Source organism: Syngnathoides biaculeatus, chromosome 12, assembly GCF_019802595.1.
Source record: "Syngnathoides biaculeatus isolate LvHL_M chromosome 12, ASM1980259v1, whole genome shotgun sequence".
Taxonomy (NCBI): Eukaryota; Metazoa; Chordata; class Actinopteri; order Syngnathiformes; family Syngnathidae; genus Syngnathoides; species Syngnathoides biaculeatus.
In genome coordinates, this window is record NC_084651.1 from 16,501,996 (window position 1) to 16,526,272 (window position 24,277).

Genomic DNA, 24,277 nt, shown 5'->3' on the forward strand with positions numbered 1-24,277 from the left:
CTTGGCAACTTGAAGTTTCAGCTCCTTACTCAGACTGGCTGGGCCACTCCATGACCTTAATGTGCTTATTCTTTAGCCACTCTTTCATTTCCTTGCCTGCGTGCTTTGAGTCGTCATGCTGGAAGCCCATTCCACGACCCATTTTAAGTTTTCTGTCTGAGAGAAGGATGTTGTCATCCAGGGTTTCAATGTACAACACTCCATCTGTATTTCCTTTGACCTGTCCCCTTTGCAGAGAAACACCCGTAAAGCATAATGCTTCCACCTCCATTGTTGACCGTGGGGGATAGTGTTCTTGGTGTCAGTGAATTCCTTTTGCTCCAAATAAGGTGAGTCAGATTTCTTGGTGACTGTGGTCTCAGCTTCCTTGCGCTCATTAACTAGCTCCTCCTGTGTTGTTCTGGGCTGATGCATAACCATCCTCATGATCATTGATTCCCCCATGAAGTGACATCTTGTGAAGAGGTGTTAACTGAGGGAGATTGACAGTCATTTAATTTTCCAATTATTGCACAACCAGTTCCTACTTTCTCACGTAGCCTCTTGCCAATGGTCTTGTAGCCTATTTCAGCCTTGTGCAAGTCTACTATCTTGTCCCTGATGTCCTCAAACTTCTTTGGTCTTGCACACGATGAAGAGGTTGGTGTCTAATTCAGTGATTGATTGATTGTGTGGACAAGAGTCTTAATACAAGTAACAAGTGATACGACATCTTTCATACAGGTAACACGTTTAGATTAAGATTTCTTTCCTAAAGTGAGAGTTTTTGTTGTTGGTAGGGGATCAAGTACTGCACTCAATGAAATATAGTACATTTCCACCTTTTTTTTTTTTTTTCCAACAAGTTTTTGAGTTTTCTCATTTGATACTCTCCTGCTCACTGTTAACATACCCCTACCATTCAAATTATGGGCCGCTCATGACTTTGTCAGTGGGTGATCTAACAAAATCAGTGAGGGATCAACTAATTATTTCCTCCACTGTAAATCAGTGTTAGTCGCAACCACTTTGAGCTCACTTGATCAGATCAAATTATAACCAAAGTTCGTTCAAGCCTATGTCATGACTCTATGTATCTGTTATGCAAGTTCTGTATTTGTAAATATGAGAGTAAATTCCAGTGAAATTATATGAACACATATTGACTTCTCTGCATCAGACCTTAGCCATAGTAGAACTGAACAGAACAGAAGAGAACTTTATCTTTATTCTTATTATTGGGAAAAATCAGGTTTCCCCCAATGAATGGAATGAAATCCTCTTTCTAGCCCCATTTTGCTTCATGGCTGATGGCCTCCCATGCTGATGTTTGTAGCATGGACTTATACAAGATTATTGCTAGTTACACTGGAAATGCACATCAATAAAAGTGACTTCATAGTTGGAATTGGAGTAGAAGTGGAAGGAGCATTGGTAAAGAACTGTGTGAATATTGTTCTTTTGCATTTGTTTCAAGTGCCTAGGCATTTCTCGTCTTTTGTCAAGTTAGTTATTGACGTGTAGCATTTTGTTCCAAGTTGTTTTAAAGACAGAGTGAGACTTGAGACTGAGCTACTGCGATTCGATATCGTTACTACGTGACGTACTGTTCACCAGCGAGATGATATACAATTTGGACAATGTTAAAACAATATAATTACTAAACAGGCCACTTCTTTATGTTAGATTTCCAATTTTTCAGGTACTGTTATGAAAATATCTTTAATGATGGCATTCCCTTTTTTTTCCCCCCATCACTGTACACATCACAAATATTTTGCAGGATGTAGAGGTATTTTAATTATCAGACTGACTTACAGGCTTAAACCAGTCCAAGACAAGCTCAAGCTATCATCTCTCTCTGTATCCTTTTCATTACAAAACCATACCTATAAATGCCAACCAGCTCAGGACATGTTTCCTTCTTTTTAAGTAACGGGGGCTATAACAGTCTCAATGGCATGTATGCTCTGCTCCCTAACAACAGGGGACTATACCTGTTGGGGGCGGATGCAAGTGTGTATTTATGACTTGTCAGTGTTGTGCATGTGTTTCTTTTCTTGGGAGGCCGGAATTGTTCTCCTTTTAGCAGAACAAATCCATTTTATTGATTAGCCTCCTTGTGGCTAAGCTATCGATCCTTCTGACTGCTAGACCTCAAAGAGCACTGCTTTGGTGGGCGGTGTAACGTTATAAGTCACAGATTCCTGGTTGCCTGGATGCCCGTTGCACCATGAATCTAACACTGACCAGCCATAGATATGTTTGCCATTGAACTCTGGTACTGTTAACCATTTTTTTTTTTTTTTGACTGCCATGTCAAGTCATGCCTTAGTGATAAAACACTCGTGTCATCCCCGTGTATTGAATGATCAAAGATTCACAATGCCAACAACCTCATTCAAAATCACTCTGATTTGTATAGCTAACAAGCCGAGTGCCTTCCATGAACTGGAGCAGCATCTTGTTCTCTTTGGTAATTTATTCATGAGCTCAAAGAAAAAGACAACATATGCTAGCAATCTAATGGGATGACAGTGATTTAGTGTCTGGAAAGAGCTACAGACATTAGAAGAGAAAGAAAGGAAGATAATGAGAGCGAGAGAGAGGTGGGGCAAATGAAGGATGAGAGATGGTGGTGAATCAAAGCAAGCGAATCACTGACTGAACAGTATGATAGATTTGATATTACCAACAGTTTTTTTTAAAGAAGCACCCCTGAGTTTCCTGATTATTTTTGTGATTATTTGACATTATTTTGTATTGTCCTATAACCTTTGTCCTATGGCTGCACATTTGCTCTCACAGTTTCCCACAGACACTTTACCTTTCACCCTTTTGGACCCCTGATAGCACCGTCAAGCATGTGGTGAGAACAGCTGCTGCACAGCAAGGTAGTTCTTAGTTTGAATCTCAGTTTAGTCCACAAGTAGTCATGGAGATGGGTTAGAGGAAGCAGCAGTGAGTGAGCATGGAGGTTGAAGACATGGTCACATTGGATATGACCATGAACAGATTAATTCGCATTCCACTATTTCGTCATGGAAAAGTTTATTCTGACATTTCAACAAATTTGATGTTTATACTTCATTGTAAATACAGGTAGGTTAAAATATACACTTGCATCACGTGGCAACTAAAATTTATGTGTGTGTGTGTGTGTGTGTGTGTGTGTGGTGTGTGTGTGTGTGTGTGTGTATTTGTATAGCCAGCTGAGTAACATACTGTGGTGAAAGGTACAGAACTACAGCAATCCACATGTTTTTTTTTTTCATACCTTAATTTCATCAGCATTACTTTTGTCATTATTTTCTTCCATCTCCTGTTCCCTCTTGTCATCTCCACTTGCCATCGAACTTCTTTCATTTTTTCGTGTCATCCTCATTGTTTATGTCCTCCCACCCTCAACGCCCATTTCTCACTCCCTCCAACTCTCATGACTGTAACTTCAGAAGCAACATTCTTGTCCAATAACCCTGCATCACCATTGTCTTTCTTTGTTTCTATAGACCTTTTCTTTCCTTCTCAGCCACACCATTTTGTTTTTGTCTCAAACTCCACTCCAACTCTCTATCGTTGTTATTATTGACACATCTAGCCAATGACATTTTTAGTTATTTCTTTGCTGGTGTTAGTACGACAGGTGTCGGCAAATAACGGTGATCCGCTCACTAGAGTTTCTAACCTCACCACTACTGATCATAACTGTAATATTGCTGTCAACACAGGGACTCGCTTACATATCAGTAAGAAAATGATCAATCACCAATCTTATCTACACAGCAAACACATCAAAACATTGTGACTCTTTATAAACCTGCACAAATCTAATAACATTAAATAAAAGGCCTGTACAACACATTTCACCTTTACAAAATGATAATGCCGTGCTTATGACACTGAATATTTTATACATTGTGTATGACTGTAGTTTTTACAAAGTGCTTTCAAATGATTTGAATAAAGGAGAAACATGCTCAAACACTAAAAACACAAAGGAAGTGTTTTTGGAGTGCATTAATTGTATTCATCCATCCATTGTGGAAGCCGCTTATCCACACAAGGGCATCTGGAGAGCTGGAGCCTATCCCAGCAGGCTTCAGGCGAAAGGCGGACTACACCGTGAACTGGTTGACAGTCAGTCGCAAGGGAGATATAAACACCATCACCGAACGGAAATCGGTCCTACGCACCAAAGTCAAGCCTTTGTACCACTACATTAATTGTATTCACGCAGATGTTATTATAACGTTATTTTTAATCTCATTATTATTGCACCTCGTTTTTTTGGCTGGCTTCACCCAAGCCATTTTACATCCGATTCAATCGGTTCCAATTTTGACATTTTTGGATCTAAGCCGCAACATTTTCACATTACCCACAATTCCATTTTTATGCCAAAAAAGTGCCCATTCATTTCCAATGGAACCGTCACCAGCAGACACTCATGATATGTTTGGGTCTGCCACGTCAGACTGGCATCTTCCCCTACCATCAGAGCCAACCCACCACCAGGTAGTGATCAGTTGACAGCTCCACCCCTCTCTTCACCCGAGTGTCAAAGACGTGCAGCCGCAAGTCTGATGACACGACCACAAAGTCGATCCAACTGAGGTCGAGGTTGTCCTGGTGCCAAGTTCACACGTGGACACCTTTTTGCTTGAACATTGTGTTCGTTATGGACAATCCGTGATGAGCACAGAAGTCCAATAACAGAAAACTGCTCGGTTTCCGATCGGTGGAGGGCGTTCGTCCCAGTCATGCCCTTCCAGGTCTCACTGTCATTGCCCATGTGGGCATCCCCCAGCAGAATGATGGAGCCCCACATCTTGCTGCCTGCTATCTTGATTTTTTTTTTTCTTTCTTTGACATTTAGCTGTCTTTGCGCCTGAACTCTTCATATGAAATTTTTAGGTCAATAGCACCTTTTGAAGTACACCGTATTTAGTAAGGAAAAATGGTGACGTTGAATACTTATTGTAACCACTGCTTTATTTTTTTTCCTTTTTAAATGCTGACTTTGCATACAGTAATTTGTCCATACCCAGGGTCAGAGGAGGTTCTTATTTTGTTTGCTGAGTATGAAGAGGTACGAATATAATTTAATAAATCACAGATTGTAGTGTTTGACACTACAATGTTGATATACGCATTTGCATTTGAAATTTGGAATAAAACATTAATGCTCCTTTTACTCAGACATGCTTTTTAATAGGACAATGAGAGAAACTGATCTTTTTGGAGAGCTCCATTATTTTTAACATAAGATTAAAATGATCCAGAAAAACAAGTCAGACAAAAACAAGTGGTAAAATGTTGTACTTTTGTACAACCATTAATTTATTTAATGGACAAAAAAAAATTATTCTTTAATGTTGGACTCCTCAAACCACTCATCATTCACATATGAGCAGTTGAGTCATCAATTAACTGAACATACAAATACAGGGAAAACATACAAGACTGTACAGAACGGCCAAGTTACAGTGTCTCGCTGAACTGTTCATGAAAAGACATGCCATAAGCCTCATTTCACAGCGATTAGGATGGCATAATATTGCTGTTAATGGAGTGTAGTGGCAATCCCTTTTAATGGATTATGCAGCATTTATAAAAGCTCTCCAGCATGAGAATATGGTATTTTCCAAACAGAATTTTCAATAGCATCTATTCAAATACTGCAATTTACACGGATTTCCATGCAGTGGTGGTGCTATCTTAAATTACACTAAGTAAAATTGTATAAGATATTCACTCACTTGTGTGCCCTTGCAGAATATCCAATGTGGACAATGGCTACTTACTCGTTTGATGCGCTCTTTGTTGGATGTCCCTCAAATGCCCTCATTTTTTCCCCCCTCTCACTCTTATTTGTCCTGTATTTTCTGACCCTTTTGTATCATCCCCTCTTGGCCACTTGCTCTCCCCGCCAGCCGATTGGAAGCCCTCATCTCCTACTCCTGTCCTTTCGCTATTTGTTTTTCTTGCTCCCTCTCATTGTTGTTTGCTGTTCCCTGAGTCATTGTTTTCCTCTGACAATCAGACCTTTGTTTTGTACTGTACGCATTACCGACCATGTTACTCAGTGAGGCTGAAGCTGTCAATATATTTATTGCGTACAATATTTTTTTTTTTTGTTGTGGAAGAAAAAACTGTGGTACCCTATTTTAGTAAAAATCATTTAACAATGTGTACCTAATCAAAGACATGCTATTGAGGCCGAAAATGATCTCGGTGTGACTTTTCTGCAACAGCACTAATTAACATCCATGTACTGTATCTATCAATTCATATTCTTTCGAGAAGTGTACTGAGAATATTGTGTTGATGTTTAGGTATTTAACGTCATTTTTATGTCCATCTGCCTATTTAACACGTTCATGTTGATGTTACAGTAATTTATGTTTTACCAAGTAATTAATTAGTAATGCTTTTTTTTTGTACTGTGGATATGTGAAATTCCTGCTTTTCTGAGAATTTGCACAATAAAACTAACCCTAGACTTTGATGGACTGTCAAAAAATATATATATCAACAATACAACACTATTCCCAGTAAAAATAAATCTAAGTATTAACTTTACTTTTTAATCTTTCTTTTTAATTATTATTATTTTTTCTAATCTTTGAAATCTAAGCACCTGGTTCTGATTTGGCTCGGCTGTCAAATTATGTTCGGGCCAATTCATTGGAAATCACAAGTCTCAACTCTTTGCCCTCGAGTCCCGAGTCAATACTTTAATGATCTTGTTTTTGTAGTGTATTCATTTGAGTGTAGACTGAAAAGCATTTGCTAATCGTGATATTCTGTTTTAATGTACGTTTTACACACAGTCGCAAAAGTGTAGACTATCGCATTATTTGTAACAAAACCCTATTATTTTAGGGGGGCTTTCTTTCAAGCTCTGAAAAAAATGTTTTGTCTATTATTCAGGACACCCGTGGTTTACAGTTGATCTTCAGGGCATTCCAAATGATGGAATTTGCTATGCCCAATTTTTATCCAATGTTGCTACCAGTAATTGAGTTTCTATCTTTTCTCAGTTTTACAATTGCCTGCTTTTCGCCCATATGCTGTAAAGCCCTTATTTGATTGCACCTCTGGCTAGTACAAGGCTTCATTTCGTCCAAGTACCCAATTCCAAATTAATCCCTCTAACCCTTTTTATTTATCCACATTTGGAAGAGGCCTGATTCCTGCCTCAGAATATCCGATTACATGTCCCCCCAAGACCCTCCGCACCCCACCGCTATGATGCATATCCAAATTGTGCCACTTGAGACCAAAGTAATACTTGAAGAAAGGTGTCACTTGAACCATGCAATGTAAATTCCCCTTTGATGCTTTTTATCTTTTATTTCCACTTATTTATTTGTGGGTTGGATACTCATTACACTAAATTAGCACTGGATTTGCACTGCGTTTTTCAAGTGACACAATTCTTTCTCACTCAAGTGGCACAATTTTAATGTGTTGTGTAGAGAAAAATCTGATGGAATCTGCTATTTTCAGATTTTAATCAGGCATGACAACTAGACTCTAAATAATTGAATAAACATTACGCCTGGGAGGTGGTGACAGCAATTTGGAGAGCAGCTTATTATAGTCGGGGAAATTGTACCCTTTGACTTTCATAATGAAAACCAAATAACTGTATTTTTTAAAATTATAATTTCCATGCCCTTACATCCACGTTCCCTTATTGAAGGTCTTCAGCTGCTGTCAGAGTGCGCATGCCTAGTCTGCTGTTTTCCTTTTGACTTGGTATTGTTCTGTATGTATTGCAGTTTTATGTGTGAGCTGTCATTTTTACCGTTTTCTCGGTGATAGTTTTGTTAAAAAAAATTGCCAAACAGATTATAATTTGTGCCCCAAAAAAATTATAGTGTTACAGAGAATGTGACGCATGGACAAATCGCCAAAACTCAATGCAGTTCTTCTTACCTTGTGTGAAATAATCGCTGTTCAATTTAACCATGCATCCAGCTGTTTCTCTACCCCTTATCCTCACTATGGTCGCAGGGATGCTGAAGCATATCCCACCTAACTGCAGACCAGAAGCCCTACCTGTGTGGCGTTTGCATGTCCTCCCCGTGCCTGCTTGGGTTTCTCCCGGCTCTCCAGTTTCCTCCCGCATCCCAAAAACATGCAACATTGATTAGACACTCTAAATTGCCCCTCGGTGTGGTTGTTAGTGCGACTGTTCATCTCCGTGTGCCCTGCGATTGGCTGGCAACCAGTTCAGGCCCGTTGACAGTTGGGATAGGCTCTAGCAATTCCGTGACCCTTGTGAGGATAAGCGGCTGAGAAGATGAATGGATGCATGGACATACTATGCATTACAAATGTAATAACACTATAAATAATTTCAACACATTTTAATTATTCTAGATAACATCTGTTCATTCATAGATTTCACAGAGGAAATAGGGGGTGAAAGGTCTACGTGCTTTGAGAGATTTTGTTCTTTTTAATGAAAAAAAAAGCATACTCATCTCATACTTTAATGGAATTCAGATGCCACACGAACGCTGTGGAACTTGGGTCCACTTTCATGTGCTTTATGAATATTCATGACCCACATTAGCATATCTGGATGCTTTCCCCAATCGTAATTATTCTACACTATCTCTGGATCCTTCTACGTTGGCTGACAATGAAACAAAACAAAAATGTATCTTAATACTGTATTTGAAAATGTCTGATACTCACATCGTGTATGTCAGGCATAAAAATACCCCACCTAGTTAAGTGTGACAGATTTGTGAAGGTGTTTGTCTAGTGTGGATGTGACAACAATCAGACGTGACGGAAGGTATTTCAGGGATTTAAAGCAAGTATCCAGCGCCTCATCATCAACTGAGACTCCAGCGCTATCGATTTCTCGCCTCCTGTCCAATTCCTCCTTCCCACTTCGAAAAGAAATGATCCTGACAGTTTCTCGCAGTCCCTCGCTGACTTTCTCCTGGCGACATCACTCAATGTCATCCTAAATAACTAATTACAAGAGGTTTGTTCCTCAAAAACTCTTTGTGGGGTGGTAAAACTGGTGTTTTACTAACAAGACATTAGTGTGGTCTTGTCGGATACAGAGAGCTATGCAAATTCCCCGGGTCAAACGGCAGGAAATTAAACTTTACATAAATGAATCCAGAATTTTCTTGTTTGCATCTTGTTTCGGCCTCACGACAACTCTGGTTAAAGGTTACATTTAGGAACAATATCTTTGTTAAATAGCACTATTGGGTTCCCATTGGAAGATTACTTCCACTTCACCTCTATGCACCTTTCCTCTGGAAGTAATGTTCTTTATGTACCTACAGAGAGGTATTTGCGTTTTTGTTTAGTGTTGCTTTTTATTTGGTTTTTATGTATAAAAAAACATGAATAACAATTAGTCAAAAATGTCCCTTTTGTTTCTGTGCATATTATTACAAGTACTTTTATAAAATATTCACATCATGAGCAGTCTATTTTTAACCAAAAATCATTTTAAACAGTATTATGAATCAGTGAGCATGCACCATTCAGTTATGCATCCTTTGCAAATATAAACAGAAAGTTGTGGTACTGCATTGGAAAAATAAATAAATAGATAAAAGATTCCAACCAATTTACGAACTTTTTGGGCTTCACAGGTGCATCACTGTCGTATAAGTGTTGTTACTGCATCCTCCAATTGACAAAAGTTGCAACAACTTATTGAAAATTATTGAATTATTGAAAAATAGCAGTGGTTGTGTCATTTCCACTGACCAGCTCGGACTCCTTGATGGGTCTTTTCTGGTCCGCAGTCCATATGTTTTACATCTCTGTTTTTAATTCTTGATTTCAGCATGTTCGTCACCCCAGTTAGACATGACTGGTTTACAGTAAAAAATACTTTAACTTCTGTCGAAACAACAATTAAATTAAAAAAACGTTTGCAATACTGCTGTAGTTGTAGTTTTATTACCTGTTGTATATTTTTTAAATAATTTAAGTTAAGTAGCTGTCCAACAAAACAAGTGTGTGTATGTGTGTGTGGGGGAGGGGGGGATATTTTATAGACATATTAAGCGTCTTTTAGTTTTACTTCATATCCCAACCAAACAAATTGCTGACGGAGAGTGTTTGCCAAGCCAAATGAATCTAGACAGCAGCCGTTATGTGAACTGAAACGTTGACCAATAGGATGCTATAGTTATGTATCTAATTTACTTTAGGCAATGTAACAACTTTACTGACTTGCAGTACAACAGATATGTTGGCACACAGCAACCAATAAAAAAAAAAAACAACCACTGAAAATTGTTTCCTGCTTAAGATGCTGTCATTTGGTGTTTTCAGTTTTGCGTTGGGCTATTTAATATAATTATCATCTATTTTGAGCTTCCAGAACAATTTTCCACAGTTGACCAAGTGGCTTCCTACTGTGATTCAGGGCAGCGCCGTTGTTTCTGCTATCCCTGCGCATATTTCACAGCCAATGCATTACTGATTAGCCATAGGTACTGTAATTGTTTTCATCGTCTGGAATTGGAACGATATTGAGTTTAATGTGGCCCATCGATTTTTTTTTTTTTTTTTTTTTTTTTTTTTTTTTTTTGGGAGGCAGAATTATTTATCAGCATTGTAGACGTCTTAAATCCCGTGCAGTCACACTTGTTACGGTCTCCCACATCAGTTTTCTCTTTGATATCTGCAACATTGCACTCCCTATTGCCTTCCTTGTTCATATATTTTGATACCTTTTGTCACTGAATCTGCCAGTCTTTCTTCGCCCTACGGGTTTGTGGTACAGTCAATTCTTTATCCCATCTAAAAATCAAACTATATTGCCACAGTGCAATTGGCATTGTAAGCCATACGTTGATAAGCTATTTGTTATTGTTATTTTTACACAGTCGGAGTCCAGAGCCAGTCCCAAGAAAAGTAAAGAGGCTGCTGTGGACCTTTTGGGCCTGGGTAAGACATGAGAAATCCTCTCACGCTTTCATAAGAACATTTCCATTCCATAATGTGACGGTGTGTTGAGTTTCTGTCTAATGCGTGATTTATGCAAATTGAACCCCATATGTAAAAAGTCTTTACAATTCTAGATTAATGTTGCTGTCATTTGTAGTCGATTAATTTCTGACATTATTCAACAGTTGAATGCAGTCATGATAAATGAGTTAAGGAGAGAGATTTTGTTATGTGGACAACTTCTCCATACGTAATATATTGTATATTAAATACATATTGCATTGAGAGGCAGCAAGACGTGATGATTTTTGATGACCTGGTATGTATTTTTTTTCCCCACAAATCTTTGTGGGACACAAAATGGTTTGCTCAAATGGCAAATTGTTTGAAATGTTTACTGAATTTTTTTTGCACCTTAAAATGATTGTTGTTGTAGTTTATAAAGTTAAGGCAAAAATTTTTGCTAGCGTGGCTAAATTTAGTTTCTTGTTGCAAATGCATACAATTTGACTAGAAAATTGCACAATAATGTGGCAAAAAAATAATTGGCTAACAAATCTATTTTACCATTCCCCAGTTAAGTTATAACTACTGTTCTAAATTTTATAGTTGATTTGAGTCCTGCAGTTTAAACTTGAAATTACTGCGATCTTTCAGAACGGCTCAAATTGCCCGATCAAAACACTGATGTGTATATTTTATGACTTTTTTTTTGTGAGGTCTAATAAACTCTAATCAGTGTTGGGTTCTCGTCAGACACAGTCCTTGTCACTTGACCCGCACGGAATACGACAGAAACAATGTTCATCACAACAAACAAATTCTCCATTATAAATTGTGTGTGTGGGTGGCTTTTTTTCTACAAGCCCAGCAATCATGTTAGTTTAGGTAATCACTCTGACCTAAAGACATTTTGAAACAATTCTTTCACATAAATTTTTGAAAATTATATATTTTAAAATTATTTTTAAAGCCTTGACTTTTAGTTTTACAGATTGATCTGGATAAAGCATAGCCTTCATTTTCTGTGTATCTTAAGTGCAGGACAATTACTGGAATAATGGGAGTGCTTTACCTTGTGTAACTATCCAACTCCGCAATTACAGACAATTCATGAGTGAGTTCTAATCTTATACACAAACCATAAAGACACAAATTAACTTTTTATGAAGTGTAAAGTGTCACACACACAAACCCTGGTTTTATTTGCGTTGCTGTCTTTAAATGCGCTAACTCTCCTCCCTGCCTTCTCTGCTGCTGCGTCTCTGATTCCTCACTAATATTTGTGCTGATCAATATGCTTTTAATGGAATGCTCCCTATCAGTGACGTCAACCACTTCTTCTGCAGACCTCAGGAACTTATTCAGGGATTTCTTGTCCACAGCTTCAAATTGTTTTTGTGTGATGTTAATTGTTAGTCTGTGTGGCTGTGGTATTTTCCATCATACCTGTGTTCTTGGAGGCTGTGGTTGCTTCACATACACGTGTTATTCGTTCTTTTTGTCTGTTAGTTTTCATATATATTATAACATGTGTGTATAACATTTTAAGTATTACTTCAATTCAATGAAATTGTACTTTGTTGATGCACATTTTGATTTTAGAGTAGCTGAGTCTTTTCAGATTAGAATCTGTTTGATTAGGGCACGTTCTCCACAAATGATTCAAAAACAATTGGTCTGATAAATAGAAGTATGAACATATAAATGCAGTTATTGTGGCGGTCTTGTTGTTCTGCGCTTTGTTGCGGGGAACATGAGCCATTTTGTCCTGCAGAACAGAAAGAAAGCAGCATAGTACCTTACTTGCCAACAAGTTTTTATTATGTTCGTTGACAACCCGGTCACAACACTTTGGTCTTTTATTCCATTTTAGATCAATGTCCTGCTAGGGCTAATTTCACACATTTTCTCCACTTGGAGATGATGGTCATTATCTACTGCTTACAAATAATATTTGACTACCTTTACATCTCCCATCTTCGTCTGGAGGTAGTCACCTCATTGTATTTAACCCATTTGGGGGCAGCATCCCATTTTTGGGACGTCATGATTTTCACGCATTATATCCTTCAGTATATAAAAAAATTTAAGTGTTTTAATCTGATTCTGATTCTGTTTTTTGGGACGATCTACTAAGAAAACCCAAGCACCCTCTCACGGGCAGCGTCCCATTTTTGGGACGAGATTAAAAATTAGTAGTTATCATGTAACTGAACCATAAATGAAAAAGAAGTGTTATTTCCTTGGTTGTGGCCTGTTAGTAGACTTTTATCTCAATAAAGCAAAAAAATGCCACCCTACCCATGAATGGGTTAACACACACACACACAAAATCAGGACTTAAATTTGTTTTTAAATTGAAATCCATTTTTGCGAAAGGAAAATATAGATTTTCTTTTAAAATCACAAAAACTTGCCTTTTTGTCAAAAGGACCAACTAATTTTCAGCAAAAATAACAATCCTCTTCTCTCTTTTAGATGATCCAGATGGTCACAGTAAAGGTTCAACAATCAATGATGAATTGGACATCTTTGGACCAATGGTCTCCAACCCTCTTCCTTCATGCAACAACACACAACAGGCTAAGGTAATATACACACAGACGCACAATCTTTCATCATCCGGTTGTCCATGTCTGCTGGCTGCTTGAAACAAAATCTACTGAGAGTGCTGAAGTAATGGCATTCAAAGACACTATGGCATGGTCAAAAAATGCAACATCTCGTCAATAATGCATGTTTTGTGAAAATGCAAACACACAAACACACACACACAGCAGATTGTATCACAGCTATTTACCTGACTTTTTATTTTGTAAAATCAATATAACCATGTCCTTGAAAAGGCCTATCTTACTAAGTCAGTCCAGGCAATGGGATAAGGAGAGTAAAAAAAATCACAATAACAACAGCAAATAATATATAGCATTAAAGAAACAGACAATCAATAAAATCACAAATATTACATTGCTCAAATGGAGGTGAGGGAAGGGGACGTTTCTGCAATAATAAGTTATATATGAGCACTGGAGGTAGATGGTTGTGCATAATTGTCATCAATAAAAAATACCCCCAAAAATATTTCTGAGCCTCATGACCTTCTAGTACACAGGTATGATAGAAAACACCACAGCCACACGGGCTAGCAATCACACTTTTTACCAACAATGTGCTAACATTAGCTCCTCCCCCAATGTACATAAATCTGAAAACAACAATGACAATAATACCCTCTCACTTCGTGTATTTGCCAAATCCTTGAAGACTCCTTATAATGTGTCCACAAGGGGGCGGAAGTTTCAATTGTTTTCTTTTTTTGTAATCAGCAGTACAAAAAACAGGTTGGTTTCAGCAGACACGGCAATTTGTAACTCACAAGCAGAGAAATGGAGCTTTTTGTCAAAAGAAATGTAATGAAGCCCCTCGTGGAAGCTGGCACCTTATCGTGCTGGAGGGGTTTCTGTGTCCCAATGATCCTACAAGCTAAGTTGTCGGGGGCTACACGCCCCTGCTCGGGTCACCCATGAAAAACAGGTCCTAGGTGAGGGAGGGACCAGCTGAAGCATGGCTACAAGCCTCCTATGATGAAAATCTTACATGGATTGAGGTTTCCCTTGCCCTGGATTCCCCTGCCCCCTCCCCCACACACCCACTCCCGCATCCCCCACCGTCGGCATCTTGTCGGAGATTGGCTGCTTGAAAGGTAGATCTTGGGGCAAAAAGGCCACCCCTGGCTTAGGGATTTAGCAGGCGGATTTTACTTTATGGCTGTGATTAGTCAGGTGCATGAAAAAAGGGGAAGCTGTAGCTTGGTGATTCTTGCAGCCATTAACTGGCATCTGGGGGTGCTTGCCTATTTGTGAATAGCAAATTACTAAATTGTGATTACAGCCTTGTGGGAGGGAGAGATTTTGTATTTCTTCTCTTTTTCTCTTGCGAATGTATTTCCTACATGTCTTTGTGTGTTTAAGACTGACTCTAATTTTAGATTGAGGCTTTTTAGATTTTTGTTCATTTATTTTCTGTCTTATTATTATAGCGCCGCCCGGGTCAGCTGCAGCCTTATGCATCAGTGGAGTTTGGGAGGAAGGTCGCGTAAACCCTCGATTGGTTGCCGGTAATTTGCAGGGCACATGTCAACAAACATCCATTCCCGCTCACATTCCCCCCCACAGTCAGATCAAAGTTTTCAATCAGCATGTTGCAGTTGATGTTTTGGAACAGTGAGTGGAAAGTATGCATCAATGCTATGCACAAACATACTAGTGAGGGGAATGTGACACGAGTGGTCTTTAAATCGAAAAGGTCAACTGTAGTTGACGTGAAAAAATACCCGCAAAAAGATCATGAGAAGTCAATACATCTCTTCAGGGCTTGAACTTGGTTATCAGACCATCTTAAGTATATAATATCAGTTTGAAGTTCTCAAAAATTGTATTTGCAGATAGAGTGGTAATGTTCTTCATGTTCCAGTTCAAGACATAAATTTGGGACAGTCATAGCACTAAAAATGACAAACTCATACACTGAATGACTTTCTAAAGGTAGACTATACTATTACAAAAAAATCACCTACAGTGTATTGGAGATATTCAGGTTTAAGTATTTTGGTATCTATCAAGATTCAGTATTTTGGTAAAATTTGAAAATTTTTTGGGGGGTATTTTTGTGCTCTTTCTGAATACACTTGAATGGCACAAGATGGCGCCACAGGCCATGATCCAAGGGCTGATTTGGAGCCCGTCACAAGAAGGGGTCATGCCAGAGCAGCAATGGCAACATTCCAACTTTGCATTTCTTTGTGTATACGTTGTTTCAGCATGCAATAATAATTTCTGCTTCACTCACCCTGAGCAATTATTCGGTTGTGCTGTTCCAAATTAAAAACGCAAAGTAGGTGGATGCATGTAATTCCCAGCAGGGCTATCGGTGGGTTTTGACATTTGGGGAGGCTTAGTCTCCGTTAAAAAAAAAAATAATAATAATAAATACATAAAGTTTGTCGCGGGGAGTCAGTGCTGATGGAATATAAAACTTTTGTCCTTGGGGGGGATGCTGATGGAGTATTATGTTATCCCAAAACTTATTTGTCAATAATATGGTTTCGGAGAACAGTTTTGTTTAGGGGGGATGGAGATTGGTTCAATGAAGGTTTACCATTGGCATTTTTGTGGGGGGGTTGGATTGGGATGTTTTCAGGGGGTTAAAGATGGATGATAGAATTAGTTATGGATGAACCTGACTGGCCTGCAAAGATTCCTGCCCTGAACCTGATAGAACACCAATTTTAACAGCTGCAGCATTGCAGTACTGAACAATCACATGAGGGTTCAGACACCCCCTTCAGCCAATCAAATCAGATCTCTGGTGGAGATCACTGACTGTGCGTAGCCCTGACGGCAATGAGGAGAAACAGCAGGGAAGAGAGAAAGAGACTAGCTTGGAAGTGAGTCGATGGGGAAGCGCCAATATGCAACAGAACATAAAGGTTCTGTACTAACAAAACCTCTCAATGGCTCAGTTGTTAAGGTTTGTTTAATTAAAATATGTACAATTCTTTGAGACTTCACTGTTGTCAATATGCCAAACAGAAAAGGGGGAAAATCACCCCCCCCCTTAAGTTAGGGAATTTATTTGAACATCTATAACTTTCGCTTTGTATTTACCTACTTCCTTTTGTTTTGAAATTCATAGCACTACTTTTGAAAATGAGAAAACACAGTTGGAATTTGTAAGATGAGTACAAATCTTTAAAGAAAATTGGAATTTCCAGGTGGAAGACGTTTGTTTATTTTTTAATGGGATTCAAGTTAACAATGTTAACATGGATATTGGAATTCAATAGCCATCAATGGCAGTGAATGATTGGAACTGTCAGGTATTTTAGAAAACCACAATCGTTAAACAAAACATAATCGCAAACAAAATGATAGTCCTTAGTCATGACAAGCAGATGTAGCTGACTAGGCAAGCTACTTAAATATATTTCATGATATCACTCGACGATCGTCCGGACCTTTGGTTCCAGTAATTTTCTCTGCCTTGACCTTTTGAAATGTACTTTTATCCCCATGGGGTAGACCAAGGTTATATTAAACCAGGTGAAATTAGAGATGGATGTCACTTAAATTCATATGAGAGTCAAGGCAGTTAAGTCAATATTTTTGGCAATATACTGTATCTTTTTATGTCACACAGGAGATGAATTTAGCCTGGATTGTTGTTGGAAGTTTGCTGGAGTCTTGGCCACATGCATGCTTTTGCGCTGTTGAGTGGCTGTTTTAGCTAACAAACTGCAGAGGTGTCACTATTGCTTGACAGTTGGAATTTTTAAATGTTGAATAAATGTGCAATTATGGTGCATTTTTTTAAAATATTAATGAAATAATCCAAGTTGTTTATTTTTAAGGGTAATGTTATGACAAGGTTTTGAGTCTTGGTTTGCGGTATATTTACAGTTTAAACGATTAGACTAGGCATTTAAAAATTCAGGAGGTGGGCATCAATTTTCCACTAAAAACCTCCTCTGGGAAATATACAAATTTTTCATTCTTTCTTTTTTCTTGAGCAACTGAAGAGTATTTTTTGACTCTGCTGGCAGTTTCATTTTGTTTTCATTTCACACTTTGAGTTGTGGATTAAGTATTAATTATTAAAATGCAATGAATTCTGAAGGCAGCAGACCATAAAATCAGCAAAATGTCAAACAATTGCCCCCTAAACAAGGCAATTTACGTTGAATTCAGCCATTAATAATCCATTTTTATTGCTGTTAAAACTCCTTGGTGTGGCTACACTAATTAAAACCATGAAACCGTAACAGCCACTTTGTAGCTGTAATAAAATCGTAAGTTGTGCATTTCCCCTGGCAGTGTCTTTGTTTTTTCTAACAGATAAGATGACAAACATTAACTCAAACAAAGCTGATCTTGAGGCTCAAGAGCAATACGAGTAAATGTGAAGAAAGCCAAGATTGGTCAGTATTTTGGTAATGACAAGAACCTGACGTAAATTGCCAGTTGACCTATTCAGGTGCTCAATTTCAGTGTCAAACAGGATTCAAAGCGTGACGAAAAATGGAAAAGCACTGGGGTGAGATAGGGATGAGGAAAAAGATTGGTTAATTGCTGAAGAGGGGCTGTTGCATGAAAAAATAGAATGGGGAAGACAAGTGATGAAATGAACTGGTGAATAGGGATTGATTTTCCCCTAGCCCCCACCCTTTCTGTCCTTTTTCTCCTGTTACTCTTTTTTTAGGTTTCTTTCGTTTTTTACATATCCACACAAACAATTTTACTAGAGTTTTAAAGACACAGATGGTCTCACACAGGGCTGTATATGGGTCCTTCAAGCAGTGACGGAAACCCATAGAGGACAAAGGTTGGTGTGTATGTGTTTGTGTATATATGCGCATCCACATGTGCGTGACTAGCGACAGTGAGGACAAAGCTGTCAGAGATGGAAATTCACCGTACAACAGAGCATTGGTTGAAAAGAGTGGAGCCTTTTTGTGGAGTGCTTTCTATTACACAATGTGCTGCTAGGAGCCCCCAACATATCACACGCTATGTGGGGGTGTGTGTGCGCGCGTGTGTGTAGGAGTGAATTTTTCCTCTTGTCCACCGACATACGATGTCAGATTGGCAAATATACAGTACCATAGCCTATGCATTTTAAATTGAGAAAATTGTGATTAATGCTGTGAGCATTTTTAACCTGGCTGGCCTCATTCTGTCTGTTCAAGTTCAAATGGTTACGGTTTGGGTGTATTTCCCGTTTGCCTCAACAGGTCTCTTAAAGGAGACATGGATGTTTTGAATGTTGCACATTTAAAACAGTCCTACGTGTCCTTGGTAAAATACACAAATAACATAGATAGCTTCCACCTCATTATTTAATCTTGACTCATGAAAATGAACAATGCGCCACCTCGCTCCATTTTCTGGTCAACCAATGCAGAGTGGGGCTTTTGGGACTATTTCTTTCATTACTTTGTTTCTTTTGAAGCTCAGGGGTTGAATGAGGCAAGTGGAATAATTTTAGTTGGCCATTCGCTCCTTGCAAGGTTTGCCACTGTTCCCAGTTATCTACATTTGTGGATAATGGCTCTGACAGTGGTTCGCTGGAGACCCAACGCTTTGGAAATGGCTGTTACCTCTTCCAAACTGATGGATTTCCATCACTTTTTTCTCATTTCTTCTTGAATTTCTTTAGATCAGGGGGTGCTCAGACTTTTTTACCACAAGATCGACTTTTCAAGCAGCCAGCCTCTCGCAAACGTCCGGGGGTGGCTTTTTTTTTTTTTTTTTTTTTTTTAGAATTTTTTTTAGATCTACCCACTACAAAAATGCAAAACATATTTATTTTAAAGTATTTTGAGGATTCTTTATGTGTAAATGTATGTTGGTGTGCCTTGCATAACCTCATGAGCCAATATTGCACAACACAACATAGTGAACCATAAACATTGTTTGCAACTATCTGAGAACACGTTAATGATCACTAAACGCCATATGAATGAAACTGCACACCTGGGCTGTGTCCAACTGCAGTGAGAAACACCCGCAATCTCCGATGTCCTTCCACACATCAGCCATGGCTTCACAGCACTGTGTAACTGTACTTCTTTACAGCTGCAGATATTTTATTGATGATAATATTTCCACATTATTTTTAAAAGATTGGAACAACGAGTCAGCTATGCCTCTTTTACCATCTCTCCGTCTTGGAAGGACTTCTTATTAATGATGATGTGACGAACCCGGGACAATGCTCCGGTGGCGCTTCCGCTGTTGATTGCTGTCTCGCGAGTCGATCGCGATCGACGGATTGAGCACCCCTGCTTTAGATCATGGCATGTTGCATTGGTTCTTGAGATCTTGTAGCTTACGTCGCGTTCTCTGGTAGATTTTGTTGAAGTGAGTTCTTGATTCAACGAGTATGGCAATAATCAGGTTTGGGTGCGTCTTGTGAAATTGAACTCACCTTTCCCAAATTTGTTTAGTTAGTCACAGTGACTTTGTGATTTAACAAGGTTTGTGATTTCACTCTCTTTTTTACAAAGCGTCAGAAAGGTTTGGATTTTTTTTTTTGTGCCTTTGTAAGTGTAATTGTCATTTGAAAACTGCATTTTGTTTTTCATTGGGTTGTCTCTGAGTGATATTAAAATTGGTTGATCATTTGAAACCTTTGTGTGTAATAGATATCCTAAAAACAGCTATGAGTAAGTGGACAAATACTTTTTCACGGCACTGTAAGTCTGTTTATGTGTGTGGTTTGCATCTTCTTATGCAGTCTCTGTACTTTTGTTCATTAAATCTTTTGCAATCAGTATTCTGTGACACCTTCACTCATGCCCGATGGAGGTTGCTCTTAAGGTCACTAACAGGATCCTTGTTTGTCGCTCTCCAAATCTTTCTGCTGTGAACTCCTTTTATTTCCTGAGATTAATTGGCAACAAGTGCAATGTGTATCATGCCGCCCACCCTAATTATGCTGGAATTAGATCCAGGTGACCCATAACTCTGAAAATATAAGTGGTAGAAAATGAGTAAATAGCAAATGAATATTTTATGACCCATCAAATGTTCGTGCTTGAGTTGTAGACTGGTCAATGATTGCCTGAACAATGACTGCAAGTCTGGCCGATCACCATATAATATACAGTAGTGTGTGCAGGATCTAACAAAAAGGAGGCCCTAGTGGAAGAGTAGAACACATTCTGACTGCAGTCATGAAGTCCCACATGATTTAAAAGCTCGGCTGGACGGTTTTTGTAGCTACTTCATCTCCGGAGAAAGGGGACTATGCTCTCCCAAACATCAAAATGAATTATAACCGATATAGTAATGGTGAAATTGCTGCGTAAAAATAAGCAGTGTGCTGTAAGAGCATAACTTTGGTCATAATTGGTTGTAACATGCTTTAGGGGGCTAGAAAACCTTTTGAAAAGGAAGGGGACCAGACCTATCAGCAGGACCTGTTAATCTTGAGGATGTGTATTAGTTTGGCTTCCAGGCTGGTAAAGCGCACCAGTTTTCAAACCAAAATCCGAATGAACTGTCATAATTCAAGATATGCACGCCAAACGGTTGCCATATCTTAATGCAAACTTAATTAAACTCGTCATTCCGCCACACAGTTTTTATCACTCAATGTTTTCCATTCGGGGTCCGACTACACGAGCCCCAGGGATTTGTGAGACGCAGCCTCCACGCTACAAATATTTTTTTCCAAGAAAGAATGAAGCTTAACGTCTTTATGTAAATGAGAATTTGAAGTAATCTGAACGTGTGTTTCCGACGTGTGAAGTATGTTTGGAACACAAAGGCTTTGCTCGCTGGTTGAGTCATGTTCTATGGGCTGACATTGGGTGAAGATAATTTCCCTTCAATGTTCCCCTTAATTTAGGGCCGAGGATGCTGGGCGCTTACTGTATGTTCTGCAGCTATTAATAGCATCGTGCTTTGGTGAAGAAACACCATCACTGGCATCTCTTCAAAGAATTGTGCCTGTGCTTATAGCTACAGCCCATCGCTATCCATCTTTTTACATGCTTCATGGAAGCACTGCCCCGATGTGTCCTCCTTTTGATTCAAACTGTTATTCTCCACCCTTCTCAACCTTTTGTACTTTATCTTTTGCTCATCGCTCTCACCATTACCCACTTGTCTCTCCCCATCATTTTCCCTCCTTGCCCGATCTTTTTCCTCTCCCTCCTCTGCTTTTTTTTCCCCTTGTGCTTCCTCCATCACCCCCCAAGTTGTCCTTTTCCCAAGTTTTTTCCCCTTTTCCCAGATTCGCTTTCTCCATATTCCTTTTACCCTACTCCCTCTAGCTCTTGGCTTGCTTCTGTCTTCCCTTTTCTAGTCAAAGAGAGTCAGCTGAGTGAGGCAGAGGAGTGCAGTACTGCCTGCTAAGTAGTTGAGCACAACATACTTTGAAACTGGAGTGTGTGCTTCTTAATGTGTGTGTGTGTGTGTGCGTCCGTGTGTGCGTGCGTGTGTGTGTGTGTGTGTGTGTGGTGTGTGTGTGTGTGTGTGCGTCCGTGTGTGCGTGCGTGCGTGTGTGTGTGTGTGTGTGTGTGTGTGTGTGTGTGTGTGTGCGCGTGTGTGTTTCTCAGTGGCCACTATTTCTCACACTCCCTCCTCTTATTGTATCCACACCCGCCTCTACTTCGCCTCACTTCACTCATACATGCACCTATGCACATACGCACGCATGCACACACAGTTTTACGCAGTTTAACCTTGGATGTAGTCTAAATCAGATGTATTCTTAGATGAAATCTCTTGTTTTGTTGTCGCTCTCATTAGTATTATTTTAGTCAGTATCCCTCTTTTTGTGACACATTCTTAGGAGCACCAGTAATAATGTTGAAATAAAGCACATGGGCAAAAAAAAGGTACAATTTACAGTGCTAATTGATTTGAATACACGAAATGCAGCTTAGAACTCAATTGAACAATTCTGGAAACATATGCTGTAAACCGTCTCAGAAATTTAAACTTAAAGCCTATGGCACATGATAATAAGAATTCTATTCAGCTCAGGCACAGCTAATAAAGCATTGGAAGGGGAGGAAATGTGCAAGCCTCATGCATTTCTAATGGAAAGCCTTTTTCTCTTCACCCCAACAGCCTGATTCCAGGAAAGCACCTCAGCCATCAGATCACTCCCCTTCTTCATCTTCCTCTTCTACCTCCACCTGTACCACCACAAGGGCAGAGGAGAAAAAGCTCTTATCTAAAGACTCTATCCTGTCTCTCTACGCCGCCAGCTCAGTGGGCAGTCAGCAGCAGCAGCCTGCTACTGGACAGGGTAATATGCAAAACATGTGCACGTGTGCACACACGTGCACAAACTCAACACTTCAATCAATTGATGCTTGGCAGAGGGGATAATCAAATTTGTCACGTTGAATTTTTAAAGATTGTGACTTAAAGCCCCACTGACATCCCTATATATGTTGGAAAATAGATATTGTAATGAAAAATACATATAACATTATACACTTCAATGTATTTACGAAAAAATACATATGAGCAGAGAGCGTGTCATCCATGCGCAAAGTTGCGGAAGTCTCATTCGACATCCATGTGGTTGCCATATTGCCTGCAACATGATCAGCAGATGTTACACGGGGACATTCGCCACTGAAAACACATAGTGGCACCGGCTATGGGACATGGAAGATCTTTTCCAAGAAGAGAACATCTCACAATCGAGTGAAGTGACTAGGGCAATATTACCCTATCATTTCGAGCCATATTTAGATGATATGCGGATCACTTCTAACTAACAAGAGACTCCCCGACAGTATGTATGAGGCACCCTGGCGGCTGAACCAGCACCCCTGACTTACGTACAGGATTTTTTGTTACATTCTGAGAGGATTTCGACCCCACCCCCACCCCCCAAACTATTGTTTTGGGTTTTTTTAGTAGCTCAAAACACACCTACCTGTCATTTGGAACCCACGAAGCGCTCGTCCTTTGCACCTGTGCAATCCATTTTTCACAACCAACCGGGTCTTTTTGAAAAGTATGACGAGTAAATACATCCTCCCGAGCCGGCATTTCGGCTAACACGAAGGAAAAAAAGAGCTACCCTCCACCAGGTAAAACTAGTATAAACACATGAGACCGCCTGAGTGCACTCCTGCTGATAACGGTACATCCTGCTTCTCCTCCACAACAAATCCCTCGAGAGGATTTTCAAAATCATATTGTGTGGTGAAAAAAATGGATGGGTCCATTCCTGCTGCGTTTTTTTTTTTTTTTTAATTAAAAACATACTAAAAAGTATGCTTTTCGTGCCAGTGGGGCTTTAACTATGTCAGACTGCACAGTTGGATGAATGAAAACCATTAAGATGTTCTTGTACACAAATTGTAGATCATCCTAGATAACGGAGCTGCATACCTAGTGTCAGCCTAATGCACACACCCTCGCAGTCCATGGAAACAATCACCATCATAACAGATCAGAGTGAAGGCAGATGAAAGATCAGCTTGATGAAAGGCACTAAGATCCATTTTCTGGTGTCCGACGTCACATCCTCCTCATGTGAAAAAAAATGTTAGTGTATGTTTCCATGTGTGACTGCATATGCGTGTGTGTGTGGGGGGGGGTGTGCATGCTCATGCGAGTGTTTATACAAAAAGTGTGTGGAAACCACTGACGTATTCGTTAAGGGGAGCAAGCAGTAGATTTATGCTGCTTTTACATTTGCACGTCAATTATATTGGTGTGATTACACTGACTTATCTCCTAAATGGAAAAAAGGATAAAGGGCTTTCAGGTGCCGCCATCGTCTGGAATCTAAATAAACGCTGATGAGGATCACA

General features: G+C 39.3%; 1 protein-coding gene across 1 annotated transcript in view; it reads left to right on the forward strand.

Moving 5' to 3' along the window:
* The window catches only part of LOC133509991 (stromal membrane-associated protein 1-like), a 69,338-nt gene that overhangs the window by 38,003 nt on the left and 7,058 nt on the right, over nucleotides 1–24,277 (forward strand). Inside the window, exons 6-8 of the mRNA XM_061837621.1 lie at nucleotides 10,866–10,926; nucleotides 13,408–13,517; nucleotides 22,569–22,749. Coding sequence (XP_061693605.1) covers nucleotides 10,866–10,926; nucleotides 13,408–13,517; nucleotides 22,569–22,749 — 352 coding nt within the window. The remainder of the gene's footprint in view (nucleotides 1–10,865; nucleotides 10,927–13,407; nucleotides 13,518–22,568; nucleotides 22,750–24,277) is intronic.